Here is a 15205-nt window from a genome sequence, read left to right on the forward strand (position 1 = left end):
GGATCAGCGTCTACCTTCACATTCTTGCTTTCCAGTTCTTTTTATAGTCCATCATACTTTTTGACAGCTGGAAACTCCTGTGGAAGGCTCCCACGTGGCCCGAATCATGAATTCAGTCCTTTACAGACAATCTGTCCAATCCGAAGTCCTGAACTGTAATTCATTCTGGAAAACCCCTTAGGACCTTTGAATATAAAGCCTTCCGTCTCTTATTCCTTTTTCTACGGGCTTTACATCCATCTCTTAATATTCAGTAAGATTCTTTCTAATACATGTTCAATTTCTCTCTATTCTACTCATTTTTGCTTAATAAATGCTTTCAACTGTCGCGGGTAAGTTCAAGCAACGACGACGCAGGAGATGGTCGAAACAGTATTTAAAAATAAAACTCAAAGATATCCAAAAGAAATAACCACCATAAACACAACGTTAACGACAGACAAGGGACAGACTGAAACATAGGGCTTAGATACACAGAACAGGGAAACAAGACACAGCTGGGACAAATGAACTCATAATGACTAATGAACTAGACAACAGGTGATAGGAAGAACACTGAAACACACCTGGGCAAACGGTGTCACAGGCATATCATATTATACAGGCTGGATGTCTCGTCTGCGCTGCTGGCCAATGGAGGTCGACGTCCGCACACGGCGGCCATCTTGCCACAGGGGGCTCGCTCACTCGTAACATTGTTTTAATGGTGCATGTACTTTTTAAATAACCATTTGCTCAATTTTCTACCGATTTTCAAACGGGTTGGTTTGTTATAAACGTCAGAGTAGTAGTTATGACACTGCAAACTTAATTACTTGAATAATTATAATATTATATATTTCAACATGTTCAAGCATCCAGAATTATAGCCACGTTAATAAAGTTTGTAAGAAACCAAATCGTTTGTAAATCCGTCAAGATTTCAGCGAGATAAGAGGATTTGTGTTCGTGCAGATCACTCATCTTACAGAAAGCTTCCCTGTGACAAGATGGCCGCCGGTGATGCCGTTCGAGACTCCGCCGTAAGACATCTAGCCTTTATTATGTATATCTATGGTCACAGGCAGACGTTGGTCTGCCAATCCGCCATTAAACACCAGAAGAAGAAGTAGTCACAGGCAGACATTACATGGACAAACACTAAACGTGACAACAACATTCTCTCAATAAATTATTTTACCACAACAATTGCAATGTTTTCTACATTAACTACTTACTCAATATATGGTTACCATGAGTGTCTTTCATTATACAACGCTTTCTTAATAAATCGTTTAACAACAACTTTTGGTGTCTAGCTTTATAAAAACACTTTAATTACATAAGGTTACAATTCACTATACGCACTTCATACACAAAAAGGTATAATTATAATAGAATATTTGCATATTCCATAACAGTACACAAACAATGAATTTAACCCATTTAAGCCCACCGGCAACTATAGTTGCCGCAGTGTATAGTTGTCATTTTCCAAGTATTTTTCTAGATGTTATCCATGTTTAATGTCTCAATGACATGCAAGCAAACAACCAAGTAAAGGATTTCAAGAAAGAAAAAAAAAGGTATTGATTGATTTGATTGAAATTTTTATTTCGAACATGAGAGAAGAAGAAAAAAAGAAATATATATATATATATAAAATAAGATACAATAATGTCCAAAACATTAAGAAAAAGAAAAGAAAAAATATAAAAAGCAGCAAACAAAGTATGATTACTTTCTGTGTGAACATACTTCTATCTCATGTGCGAAAAGGAGTAGGAAGAAGTAAAACTTATGTACTCCTACCCCTTTAATTCTTACATTCCTTTAATTAACAAATTTTATATTATTATTATTTTGTTATCTGCATCTATACACATATACATACACATACCAACATATACATGTACATACACACACATATACCTACTTCAAAGTGACCACTAACAAGTATTTAAACTCATAACAAAGGAGCACTCCTACTTTCCTACAGTACTTCTTGATACTTCTTGAAAATCTTTTCTGGTGTTCAGGTATTGGACTTCTGTGCTAGTTACAGTTTGTCCATAACGAACACCATGTTCAAGCATAAGGGTGTCCATCAGTACATGTGTCACCAGGACACCCTAGGCCGTAGGTCGATGATCGACTTTGTGGTCGTTTCATCTGACCTCCGACCGTATGTCTTGGACACTCGGGTAAAGAGAGGGGCGGAGCTGTCAACTGATCACCACCTGGTGGTGAGTTGGATCCGATGGCGGAAGAGGAAGCTGGACAGACTCGGCAGACCCAAGCGTACTGTAAGGGTCTGCTGGGAACGTTTGGCCGAGTCTCCTGTCAGAGAGATCTTCAACTCCCACCTCCGGCGGAGCTTCGACCGGATCCCGAGGGAGGCTGGAGATATTGAGTCCGAGTGGACCATGTTCTCCACCTCCATTGTCGAAGCGGCCGCTCGGAGCTGTGGCCGTAAGGTCTCCGGTGCCTGTCGAGGCGGCAATCCCCGAACCCGGTGGTGGACACCGGAAGTAAAGGATACCGTCAAGCTGAAGGAGTCCTATCAGGCCTGGTTGGCTTGTGAGACTCCTGAGGCAGCTGACGGGTACCGGCAGGCCAAGCGAACTGCAGCCCGGGTGGTTGTGGAGGCAAAAACTCGGGCCTGGGAGGAGTTCGGTGAGGCCATGGAGAAGGACTACCGGCTGGCCTCGAAGAGATTCTGGCAAACCGTCCGGCGCCTCAGGAGAGGGAAGCAGTGCCCCACCACTGCTGTCTACAGTGGAGGTGGGCAGCTGTCGACCTCAACTGGGGATGTCGTCGGACGGTGGAAGGAATACTTTAAGGATCTCCTCAATCCCGCCGTCACGTCTTCCATTGAGGAAGCAGAGGCTGAGGGCTCAGGTGTGGACTCATCCATCACCCAAGCTGAAGTCACCGAGGTAGTCAAGAAACTGGCAAGGCACCGGGGGTGGATGAGATTCGCCCCAAGTACCTCAAGTCTCTGGATGTTGTGGGGCTGTCTTGGCTGACACGCCTCTGCAGCATCGCGTGGCAGTCGGGGACAGTGCCTCTGGGATGGAGGGTGTCGGGTTTGGGAACAACACGATTTCGTCTCTGCTCTTTGCAGATGATGTTGTCGTGTTGGCCCCTTCAGACCAGGACCTTCAGCATGCACTAGGATGGTTTGCAGCCGAGTGTGAAGCAGCTGGGATGAGAATCAGCACCTCAAAATCCGAGGCCATGGTCCTCAGTCGGAAAAAGGTGGCTTGCCTACTTTAGGTTGGTGGAGAGTTCCTGCCTCAAGTGGAGGAGTTCAAGTATCTTGGGGTCTTGTTCACGAGTGAGGGAAGGATGGAATGGGAGATTGACAGACGGATCGGTGCAGCTGCTGCAGTAATGCAGTCGATGTACCGGTCTGTCGTGGTGAAGAAAGAGCTGAGCCGCAAGGCGAAGATCACGATTTACCGGTCAATCTACGTTCCTACTCTCACCTATGGTCATGAGCTTTGGGTCATGACCGAAAGAACAAGATCCCGGATACAGGAAGCCGAAATGAGCTTTCTCCGCAGGGTGGCTGGGCGATCCCTTAGAGATAGGGTGAGCAGCTCGGTCACTCGGGAGGAGCTCAGAGTAGAGCCGCTGCTCCTCCACATCGAAAGGGGTTAGCTGAGGTGGCTTGGGCATCTGTTCCGGATGCCTCCTGGACACCTTCCCGGGAAGGTGTTCCGGGCGCGTCCCACCGGGAGGAGACCCCGGGGAAGACCTAGGACACGCTGGAGATACTATGTCTCCCGGCTGGCCTGGGAACGCCTCGGAGTCCCCCCGGAAGACCTAGAGGAAGTGTCTAGGGAGAGGGAAGTCTGGGCATCTCTGCTTAGACTGCTGCCCCCGCGACCCAGCCCCGGATAAGCGGAAGAAGATGGATGGATGGATGGGCGTTCTAAATCAACGCGCTGCTCCGCGATCTCTGTCTGCTTCCTTTAATCTCACACACGTCTGGTAAGCTCTCTCTCTCCTGTACAATGCTGTCAGATCCAAATATGGTAATTTCCTTTTTATCAGCAATCAATCGTGAAAGTACAATGGGCATTTAACTCTAAAAGCGAAATCTCATTGGCTGATGTCAATTTCTGACCACCGTGATTCGTTCAGATGCATCACGTGACGTGCTCTGACATTTAGATGTTTTTGACTGTTTTTCTGTTCAGTTAAAGGCCATGAATGCTGTGTTTAGTTTTGATGTGATTTAGGTGGTTTGTATTGTTGTTGCTAATGATTTGATGAGATGTGTCTGTAAATAGTTGTTTCAACTAAAAAGGGTATGAATTTTTTCCTGCGGGACGGGAGAAGACACGAAATCAATGCATCTCTATTATTGTGCGGGAATAGATTCTCAGAGTTTTGCGGGTGCGGGCGGGAGTGGACATGCATATTGCGGGAGCGGGCGGGAGTGTAACACATACGTTGCGGGAGCGGGCGGTAATGGTCAGAAATTCGGCGGGGCTCTAGCTCGGGCCGGCTATAGGTGGAGAGGAGAGATTTGGCTATAGGGTTGTGTGGCTTACTTACACAGAAGCTCACCACATGAAAATAAACTACTTACCGTGATCTCAGACTGTTTTTAAGTGGTTTCTCCACTGTATGGATCGTCATGTGCCGCTTTAGGTGACTTTTATAAGAGAAACTCGTCCCGCACTGATCACACGTGTGCGGCTTCTCTCTACTGTGGATCCTCTCATGTGATCTCAGATTTGCTGACTGACTGAATCTCTTGTCGCAGTGTGAACACTTGTAAGGTTTTTCTCCAGTGTGGATCCTCATGTGTATCTTCAGGTCACTTTTAATAGAGAAACTCGTCCCGCACTGATCACACGTGTGCGGCTTCTCTCCAGTGTGGATCCTCTCATGTGTTTTCAGATGTTCTGACTGATTGAATCTCTTGTCACAGTGTGAACACTTGTAAGGTTTTTCTCCAGTGTGAATTCTCTGGTGCAGTTTTAAACCGTCTGCTGTAGTAAAAGTCTTCTCACACTCAAAGCACATGTACTCTCTCACACCAGTATGAGTTTTCTCATGTTTATGTAAATATTGCCGCTGTGAAAAACTCTTTCCACACACAGAACATGAATGTGGCTTCTCCTTCATATGAACTGTCAGGTGTGTCTTCAAGTGTGATGCACAGAGAAATGTTTTGCCGCACTGATCACATGAGAACGGCTTCTCTCCGGTGTGGATCCTCATGTGACTCTCAAGACTTTGTTTGTATGGGAAACTCTTCCCGCACTGATCACATGTGAACGGCTTCTCTCCGGTGTGAACTCTCATGTGAATCTCAAGATTATGTTTGGTTGTGAAACTGTTTCCACACTGAGTGCAGGTGAAAGATTTCTTGGATCTTTTTTTCTTTAAAAAATTATTTTTATTCTTTGAGCGACTCAAGGGTTTTTCTCCAGGTTGGACATGATGTTCCTCCTTCACTTCTCTCAATTCTTCACTCTCCTCCTTCACTTCTCTCAGTTCTTCACTCTCCTCCTTCACTTCTCTCAGTTCTTCACTCTCCTCCTTCACTTCCATCGGGTCTGACATGAAAGAAAAAATGACATTTAATTTTCAGTACATCAAAATAATTCAGAGAGAAATATAAAGTGAAAGCACATGAAAGTGAGCCCTGATGTAATGGTAGAAAGTAGACAACTGTTATACAATATTATGATTGTTATGCCTTTTTATAATTTGATCATATGTCCTTGAAACTTTCCATGAATGAGATCAATTTATCTTCCAATTATTTATTATTATTATTTAAAACATTATAGGCAAGGCAAGTTTATTTATATAGCACATTTCATACACAGTGGTAATTCAAAGTGCGTTACATAGAAGAAATTGAAATAATTACTTAAATAAATATAGCTGCAAGCAGCAATCACCGGGGACAAGCGCAAGCAAGACGACAAGACGTGCCAAAGTGGCTGGGAGTGAGAGATCAACTGCAGCAAGGAGCAATTGAAGACATTTAAAGATAAATTTTGACAAAATGGTTGAAAAATCACATGCATTCACTTAAAAATATGATTTAATAGATTTTCACTTTCGACCAATAGGTGGCGCAGTTACAAAACTGTTGTGATGTGGTCAGAGTGAAGTGACGACGACACATACAAAGTTTGGTGTCAATATGTCAAGGCATTGCAGATATAAAGCCTGAATAGTCATTTTGGCATTATGCCTCAACTTTGCATCTGCGGTATACGACCATGGTTTTGTCTATTGACACGAAATCCATAACTTTTACTTGGCACGGTCTGGAGATGACAAGATCCGATTTTGGTGAAAATCGGACAGTCGGTCTAGGAGGAGTTCGAAAAAGTACATTTTAAAAGGAAATAAAGATGGCGGACAGGAAGTTTGGCTGACTATGAAGATTTGGCTGACTATGGTATCTATGTTTTCAGCATAACCCAAGGAATCTATTAAGACCAGTGTCATTACTATAGGCAAAGGTATGCAAAAGTTATTAGCATTTTGGGAAATTTTGTTACAACTTTTGACCAAAAGGTGGCGCTGTACCATAATATTTTGAGTACCTTTAGGGCCTTGTACTGATGACCAATACTGAGTTTGGTAATGATACGTTCATGCGTTCATAAAATACAGCATTTTAGCACATAATTCAAAATGGCCGACAGCCAAAATGGCCGATATGGGAAAATTGGATATCAGTCGACTCAGCATGACGCCCTGAATCTAACGAGACCACTTTTGTGATTTTTGGACAAACCGTTCAGAAGTTAAAGGCAAAAACATAAATTATTCATATCTCCGGACCAGTAGGTGGCGCTGCGCCGAAACGCAGCATGTAGCCTCAGGTCATGCTTGTGACGACATGTAACAAATTTGGTCTGAATCTGATAAAGCGTTGTGGAGATACAGCATTGAGCCTGTTTTCGCAAGTGCTACGTAAAATTTATTTGCGCGGTATTCGAGAACGGTAATTCGAATCAACTTGATTTCCATAACTTTTTGTCGGCACAGTCTCTAGATGATCTGGTTCAATTTTCGTGAAATTCTGACCAACGGCCTAGGAAGAGTTCGAAAAAGTAGGTTTTTCGGAAAATTCAAAATGGCGGGAAAACTATTATGACGGAAAATGAGGTCATAGGGTGCAGTCGAATCGTCATGAGCTCAGGAATTAGAGGGAAAAAAAAATTTGTTTCTAGCCCTTATGGTTCAAAAGTTATTAGCATAAACATGAGTGCAACTTTGGACAGTTGGTGGCGCTAGATGGATTGATTTGGAGACTCCAAATTTGCTATGGTGATAGTTCAGACTGTCCTCTATATGTGTGCCAAATTTCATAACTTTCCCACAAGCGGTTCTATGGGCTGCCATAGACTCCCAGTCGGAACAATGAAGAATAATAATAAATATAGCTGCAAGCAGCCATTACGGGGCCAAGCGCAAGCAAGACGACAAGACATGCCAAAGTGGCTGGGAGTGTGTGACCAACTGCAGCAAGGAGCAATTGAAGACATTTAAAGATGAATTTTGGCAAAATGGTTGAAAAATCACATACAATAACTAAAAATATGATTATCACTTTCGACCAATAGGTGGCGCAATTACGAAACTGATGTGATGTGGTCAGAGTGAAGTGACAATGACACATACAAAGTTTGGTGTCAATATGTCAAGGCATTGCAGATATAAAGCCTGAATAGTCATTTTGGCATCATGCCTCAACTTTGCATCTTCGGTATACAAAAACGGTTTTGTCTATCGACACGAAATCCATAACTTTTACTCGGCACGGTCTGGAGATGACACGAACCGATTTTGGTGAAAATCGGACGTTCGGTCTAGGAGGAGTTCGAAAAAGTAGGTTTTAAAAGAAAATAAAGATGGCGGACAGGAAGTTTGACTGACTATGGCAAAATTGGTATCTATGTTTTCAGCATAACCCAAGGAATCTATTGAGATCAGTGTCATTACTATAGGCAAATTTATTCAAAAGTTATTAGCATTTTTGGAAATTTCATTATAACTTTTGATCAAAAGGTGGCGCTGTCTCATAAATTTTTGAGTACCTTTAGGGCGTTGTACTGATGACCCATACTGAGTTTCGTAACGATACGTTCATGCGTTCATAAAATACAGCATTTTAGCACATAATTCAAAATGGCCGACAGCCAAAATGGCCGATATGGGAAAATTGGATATCAGTCAACTCAGCACGACGCCCTGAATCTAACGAGACCACTTTTGTGATTTTTGGACAAACCGTTCAGAAGTTATAAGCAAAAACATAAATTCTTCATATCTCCGGACCAGTAGGTGGCGCTGCGCCGAAACGCAGCATGTAGCCTCAGGTCATGCTTGTGATGACATGTACCAAATTTGGCCTGAATCCGATAAAGCGTTGTGGAGATACGGCCTTACGTCTGTTTTCGCAAGCGCTACGTAAAATTTATTTGCGCGGTATTCGAGAACGGTAATTCAAATCAACTTGAATTCCATAACTTTTGGTCGTCAAGGTCTGGAGATGATCTGGTTCAATTTTCGTGAAATTCGGAGCAACGGCCTAGGAGGAGTTCGAAAAAGTAGGTTTTTCAGAAAATTCAAAATGGCGGAAAAACTATTATGACGGAAAATGACGTCATAGGGTGCAGTCGAATCGTCATGAGCTCAGGAATCAGAGGAAAAAAGAATTTTGTTTCTAGCCCTTGTGGTTCAAAAGTTATTAGCATAAACATGAGTGAAACTTTGGACAGCTGGTGGCGCTAGAGGGAATAAGTTGGAGACTCCAAATTTGCTATGGTGATAGTTCAGGCTGTCCTCTATCACTCTGCCAATTTTCATAAGTTTCCCGCAAACGGTTCTATAGGCTGCCATAGACGCCCAGTCGGAAGAAAAAAAAGAAAAAGAAAAAGAAAAAGAAAAAGAAGCAGAATAAGAACGGGAAAAGATACAATAGGTGCCCGCACCTTCAGTGCTTGGCCCCTAAATATAGCTGCAAGCAGCCATTACGGGGCCAAGCGCAAAAGCAGACGACGAGATATGCCTACATGGCTGAAAGTGTGAGACAAACTGCAGCAAGGAGCAATTAAAGACATTTGAAGATGAATTTTGGCAAAATGGTTGCAAATCACATACAATAACTAAAAATATGATTATCACTTTTGACCAACAGGTGGCGCAATTACGAAACTGATGTGATGTGGTCAGAGTGAAGTGACAATGACACTTACAAAGTTTGGTGTCAATATGTGAAGGCATTGCAGATATAAAGCCTGAATAGTCATTTTTGCATCATGCCTCAACTTAGCCACTGCGGTATACGAAAACGGTTTCGTCTATCGACACGAAATCCATAACTTTTACTCGGCACGGTCTGGAGATGACACGATCCGATTTTGGTGAAAATCGGACGTTCGGTCTAGGAGGAGTTCGAAAAAGTAGGTTTTAAAAAAAAATAAAGATGACGGACAGGAAGTTTGACTGACTATGGCAAAATTGGTATCTATGTTTTCAGCATAACCCAAGGAATCTAATGAGATCAGTGTCATTACTATAGGCAAATTTATTCAAAAGTTATTATTATTTTTGGAAATTTCATTATAACTTTTGACCAAAAGGTGGCGCTGTCTCATAATCTTTTGAGTACCTTTAGGGCCTTGTACTGATGACCCATACTGAGTTTCGTAACGATACGTTCATGCGTTCATAAAATACAGCATTTTAGCACATAATTCAAAATGGCCGACAGCCAAAATAGCCGATATGGGAAAATTGGATATCAGTCAACTCAGTATGACGCCCTGAATCTAACGAGACCACTTTTGTGATTTTTGAACAAACCGTTCAGAAGTTATAAGCAAAAACATAAATTCTTAATATCTCCGGACCAGTAGGTGGCGCTGCGCCGAAACGCAGCTTGTAGCCTCAGGTCATGCTTGTGATGATATGTACCAAATTTGGTCTGAATCCGATAAAGCGTTGTGGAGATACAGCCTTACGTCTGTTTTTGCAAGCGCTACGTAAAATTTATTTTCGCGGTATTCGAGAACGGTTGTTCGAATCAACTTGATTTCCATAACTTTTTGTCGTCATGGTCTGGAGATGATCTGGTTCAATTTTCGTGAAATTCGGAGCAACGGCCTAGGAGGAGTTTGAAAAAGTAGGTTTTTCGGAAAATTCAAAATGGCGGGAAAACTATTATGACGGAAAATGACGTCATAGGGTGCATTCGAATCGCCATGAGCTCAGGAATCAGAGGAAAAAAGAATTTTGTTTCTAGCCCTTGTGGTTCAAAAGTTATTAGCATAAACATGAGTGAAACTTTGGACAGCTGGTGGCGCTAGAGGGAATAAGTTGGAGACTCCAAATTTGCTATGGTGATAGTTCAGGCTGTCCTCTATCACTCTGCCAATTTTCATAAGTTTCCCGCAAACGGTTCTATAGGCTGCCCTAGACGCCCAGTCGGAAGAAAAAAAAGAAAAAGAAAAAGAAGCAGAATAAGAACGGGAACAGATACAATAGGTGCCCGCACCTTCAGTGCTTGGCCCCTAAATATAGCTGCAAGCAGCAATCACCGGGGCCAAGCGCAAGCAAGACGACAAGACATGCCAAAGTGGCTGGAAGTGAGAGACCAACTGCAGCAAGGAGCAATTGAAGACATTTAAAGATGAATTTTGGCAAAATGGTTGAAAAACAACATACAATAACTAAAAATATGATTATCACTTTCGACCAATAGGTGGCGCAGTTACGAAACTGATGTGATGTGGTCAGAGTGAAGTGACAATGACACTTACAAAGTTTGGCGTCAATATGTCAAGGCATTGCAGATATAAAGCCTGAATAGTCATTTTGGCATCATGCCTCAACTTTGCCACTACGGTATACGAAAACAGTTTCGTCTATCGACACGAAATCCATAACTTTTACTCGGCACGGTCTGGAGATGACACGATCCGATTTTGGTGAAAATCGGACATTCGGTCTAGGAGGAGTTCGAAAAAGTAGGTTTTAAAAGAAAATAAAGATGGCGGACAGGAAGTTTGGCTGACTATGGCAAAATTGGTATCTATGTTTTCAGCATAACCCAAGGAATCTATTGAGACCAGTGTCATTACTATAGGCAAATTTATTCAAAAGTTATTAGCATTTTTGGAAATTTCATTATAACTTTTGACCAAAAGGTGGCGCTGTCTCATAAATTTTTGAGTACCTTTAGGGCGTTGTACTGATGACCCATAGTGAGTTTCGTAACGATAAGTTCATGCGTTCATAAAATACAGCATTTTAGCACATAATTCAAAATGGCCGACAGCCAAAATGGCCGATATGGGAAAATTGGATATCAGTCAACTCAGCACGACGCCCTGAATCTAACGAGACCACTTTTGTGATTTTTGGACAAACCGTTCAGAAGTTATAAGCAAAAACATAAATTCTTCATATCTCCGGACCAGTAGGTGGCGCTGCGCCGAAACGCAGCATGTAGCCTTAAGTCATGCTTGTGATGACATGTACCAAATTTGGTCTGAATCCGATAAAGCGTTGTGGAGATACGGCCTTACGTCTGTTTTCGCAAGCGCTACGTAAAATTTATTTGCGCGGTATTCGAGAACGGTAATTCGAATCAACTTGAATTCCATAACTTTTGGTCGTCAAGGTCTGGAGATGATCTGGTTCATTTTTCGTGAAATTCGGAGCAACGGCCTAGGAGGAGTTCGAAAAAGTAGGTTTTTCGGAAAATTCAAAATGGCGGGAAAACTATTATGACGGAAAATGACGTCATAGGGTGGAGTCGAATCGTCATGAGCTCAGGAATCAGAGGAAAAAAGAATTTTGTTTCTAGCCCTTGTGGTTCAAAAGTTATTAGCATAAACATGAGTGCAACTTTGGACAGCTGGTGGCGCTAGAGGGAATGAGTTGGAGACTCCAAATTTGCTATGGTGATAGTTCAGGCTGTCCTCTATCACTGTGCCAATTTTTATAAGTTTCCCGCAAACGGTTCTATAGGCTGCCATAGACGCCCAGTCGGAAGAAAAAAAAGAAAAAGAAAAAGAAAAAGAAAAAGAAAAAGAAGCAGAATAAGAACCAGAACAGATACAATAGGTGCCCGCACCTTCAGTGCTTGGCCCCTAAATATAGCTGCAAGCAGCAATCACCGGGGCCAAGCGCAAGCAAGACGACAAGACATGCCAAAGTGGCTGGAAGTGAGAGACCAACTGCAGCAAGGAGCAATTGAAGACATTTAAAGATGAATTTTGGCAAAATGGTTGAAAAATCACATACATTAACTAAAAATATGATTATCACTTTCGACCAATAGGTGGCGCAGTTACGAAACTGATGTGATGTGGTCAGAGTGAAGTGACAATGACACTTACAAAGTTTGGTGTCAATATGTCAAGGCATTGCAGATATAAAGCCTGAATAGTCATTTTGGCATCATGCCTCAACTTTGCCACTACGGTATACGAAAACGGTTTCGTCTATCGACACGAAATCCATAACTTTTACTCGGCACGGTCTGGAGATGACACGATCCGATTTTGGTGAAAATCGGACATTCGGTCTAGGAGGAGTTCGAAAAAGTAGGTTTTAAAAGAAAATAAAGATGGCGGACAGGAAGTTTGGCTGACTATGGCAAAATTGGTATCTATGTTTTCAGCATAACCCAAGGAATCTATTGAGATCAGTGTCATTACTATAGGCAAATTTATTCAAAAGTTATTAGCATTTTTGGAAATTTCATTATAACTTTTGACCAAAAGGTGGCGCTGTCTCATAAATTTTTGAGTACCTTTAGGGCGTTGTACTGATGACCCATACTGAGTTTCGTAACGATACGTTCATGCGTTCATAAAATACAGCATTTTAGCACATAATTCAAAATGGCCGACAGCCAAAATGGCCGATATGGGAAAATTGGATATCAGTCTCTAACGAGACCACTTTTATGATTTTTGGACAAACCGTTCAGAAGTTATAAGCAAAAACATAAATTCTTCATATCTCCGGACCAGTAGGTGGCGCTGTGCCGAAACGCAGCATGTAGCCTCAAGTCATGCTTGTGATGACATGTACCAAATTTGGTCTGAATCCGATAAAGCGTTGTGGAGATACGGCCTTACGTCTGTTTTCGCAAGCGCTACGTAAAATGTATTTGCACGGTATTCGAGAACGGTTATTCGAATCAACTTGAATTCCATAACTTTTGGTCGGCAAGGTCTGGAGATGATCTGGTTAATTTTTCGTGAAATTCGGAGCAACGGCCTAGGAGGAGTTCGAAAAAGTAGGTTTTTCGAAAAATTCAAAATGGCGGGAAAACTATTATGACGGAAAATGACGTCATAGGGTGCAGTCGAATCGTCATGAGCTCAGGAATCAGAGGAAAAAAGAATTTTGTTTCTAGCCCTTGTGGTTCAAAAGTTATTAGCATAAACATGAGTGAAACTTTGGACAGCTGGTGGCGCTAGAGGGAATGAGTTGGAGACTCCAAATTTGCTATGGTGATAGTTCAGGCTGTCCTCTATCACTGTGCCAATTTGTATAAGTTTCCCGCAAACGGTTCTATAGGCTGCCATAGACGCCCAGTCGGAAGAAAAAAAAGAAAAAGAAGAAGAAATATAGCTGCAAGCAGCAATCACCGGGGCCAAGCGCAAGCAAGACGACAAGACATGCCAAAGTGGCTGCGAGTGTGAGACCAACTGCAGCAAGGAGCAATTGAAGACATTTAAAGATGAATTTTGGCAAAATGGTTGAAAAATCACATACAATAACTAAAAATATGATTATCACTTTCGACCAATAGGTGGCGCAGTTACGAAACTGATGTGATGTGGTCAGAGTGAAGTGACAATGACACATACAAAGTTTGGTGTCAATATGTCAAGGCATTGCAGATATAAAGACTGAATAGTCATTTTGGCATCATGCCTCAACTTTGCCACTGCGGTATACGAAAACGGTTTTGTCTATCGACACGAAATCCATAACTTTTACTCGGCACTGTCTGGAGATGACACGATCCGATTTTGGTGAAAATCGGACGTTCGGTCTAGGAGGAGTTCGAAAAAGTAGGTTTTAAAAGAAAATAAAGATGGCGGACAGGAAGTTTGACTGACTATGGCAAAATTGGTATCTATGTTTTCAGCATAACCCAAGGAATCTATTGAGATCAGTGTCATTACTATAGGCAAATTTAATCAAAAGTTATTAGCATTTTTGGAAATTTCATTATAACTTTTGACCAAAAGGTGGCGCTGTCTCATAATCTTTTGAGTACGTGTAGGGCCTTGTACTGATGACCCATACTGAGTTTCGTAACGATACGTTCATGCGTTCATAAAATACAGCATTTTAGCACATAATTCAAAATGGCCGACAGCCAAAATGGCCGATATGGGAAAATTGGATATCAGTCAACTCAGCATGACGCCCTGAATCTAAAGAGACCACTTTTGTGATTTTTGGACAAACCGTTCTGAAGTTATAAGCAAAAATAGCCCTTTTTCATATCTCCGGACCAGTAGGTGGCACTGCGCCGAAACGCAGCAGGTAGCCTCAGGTCATGCTTGTGATGACATGTACCAAATTTGGTCTGAATCCGATAAAGCGTTGTGGAGATACAGCATTGAGCCTGTTTTTCCAAGCGCTACGTAAAATTTATTTGCGCGGTATTCGAGAACGGTTATTCGAATCAACTTGATTTCCATAACTTTTTGTCATCATGGTCTGGAGATGATCTGGTTAAATTTTCGTGAAATTCGGAGCAACGGCCTAGGAGGAGTTCGAAAAAGTAGGTTTTTCGGAAAATTCAAAATGGCGGGAAAACTATTATGACGGAAAATGACGTCATAGGGTGCAATCGAATCGTCGTGAGCTCAGGAATCAGAGGAAAAAAGAATTTTGATTCTAGCCCTTACGGTTCAAAAGTTATTAGCATAATATAAGTGAAACTTTGGACAGGTGGTGGCGCTAGAGGGAATGAGTTAGAGACACCAAAATTGGTGCAATTACTGTTGGGACTGTCCTCTATCAGAATGTCAAACCGGAACAACTTTCCCGGAAACGGTTCTATGGGCTGCCATAGACGCCCAGTCGGAAGAAGCAGAATAATAATAATAAATATAGCTGCAAGCAGCAATCACCGGGGCCAAGCGCAAGCAAGACGACAAGACATGCCAAAGTGGCTGGGAGTGTGAGACCCACT

At 42.2% G+C, this 15205-nt stretch overlaps 1 protein-coding gene across 3 annotated transcripts in view; it reads right to left on the reverse strand.

Moving 5' to 3' along the window:
• Positions 1-4333: 4333 nt before the first annotated feature.
• Positions 4334-15205, reverse strand: part of LOC306996502 (uncharacterized protein) — a 79693-nt gene continuing 68821 nt past the window's right edge. For 2 of the 3 annotated variants that reach the window (XM_079609050.1, XM_079609052.1), the window contains exon 4: positions 4334-5558. Coding sequence is in view for 2 of the 3 variants with exons in the window: in XM_079609052.1 (XP_079465178.1) it covers positions 4579-5558 (980 nt within the window). In the remaining variant the exon portion in view is untranslated. The remainder of the gene's footprint in view (positions 5559-15205) is intronic. The other variant, XM_079609053.1, reaches the window with a different exon arrangement.

Source organism: Phoxinus phoxinus, assembly GCF_949152265.1.
Source record: "Phoxinus phoxinus genome assembly, chromosome: 1".
NCBI classification, from domain to species: domain Eukaryota; kingdom Metazoa; phylum Chordata; class Actinopteri; order Cypriniformes; family Leuciscidae; genus Phoxinus; species Phoxinus phoxinus.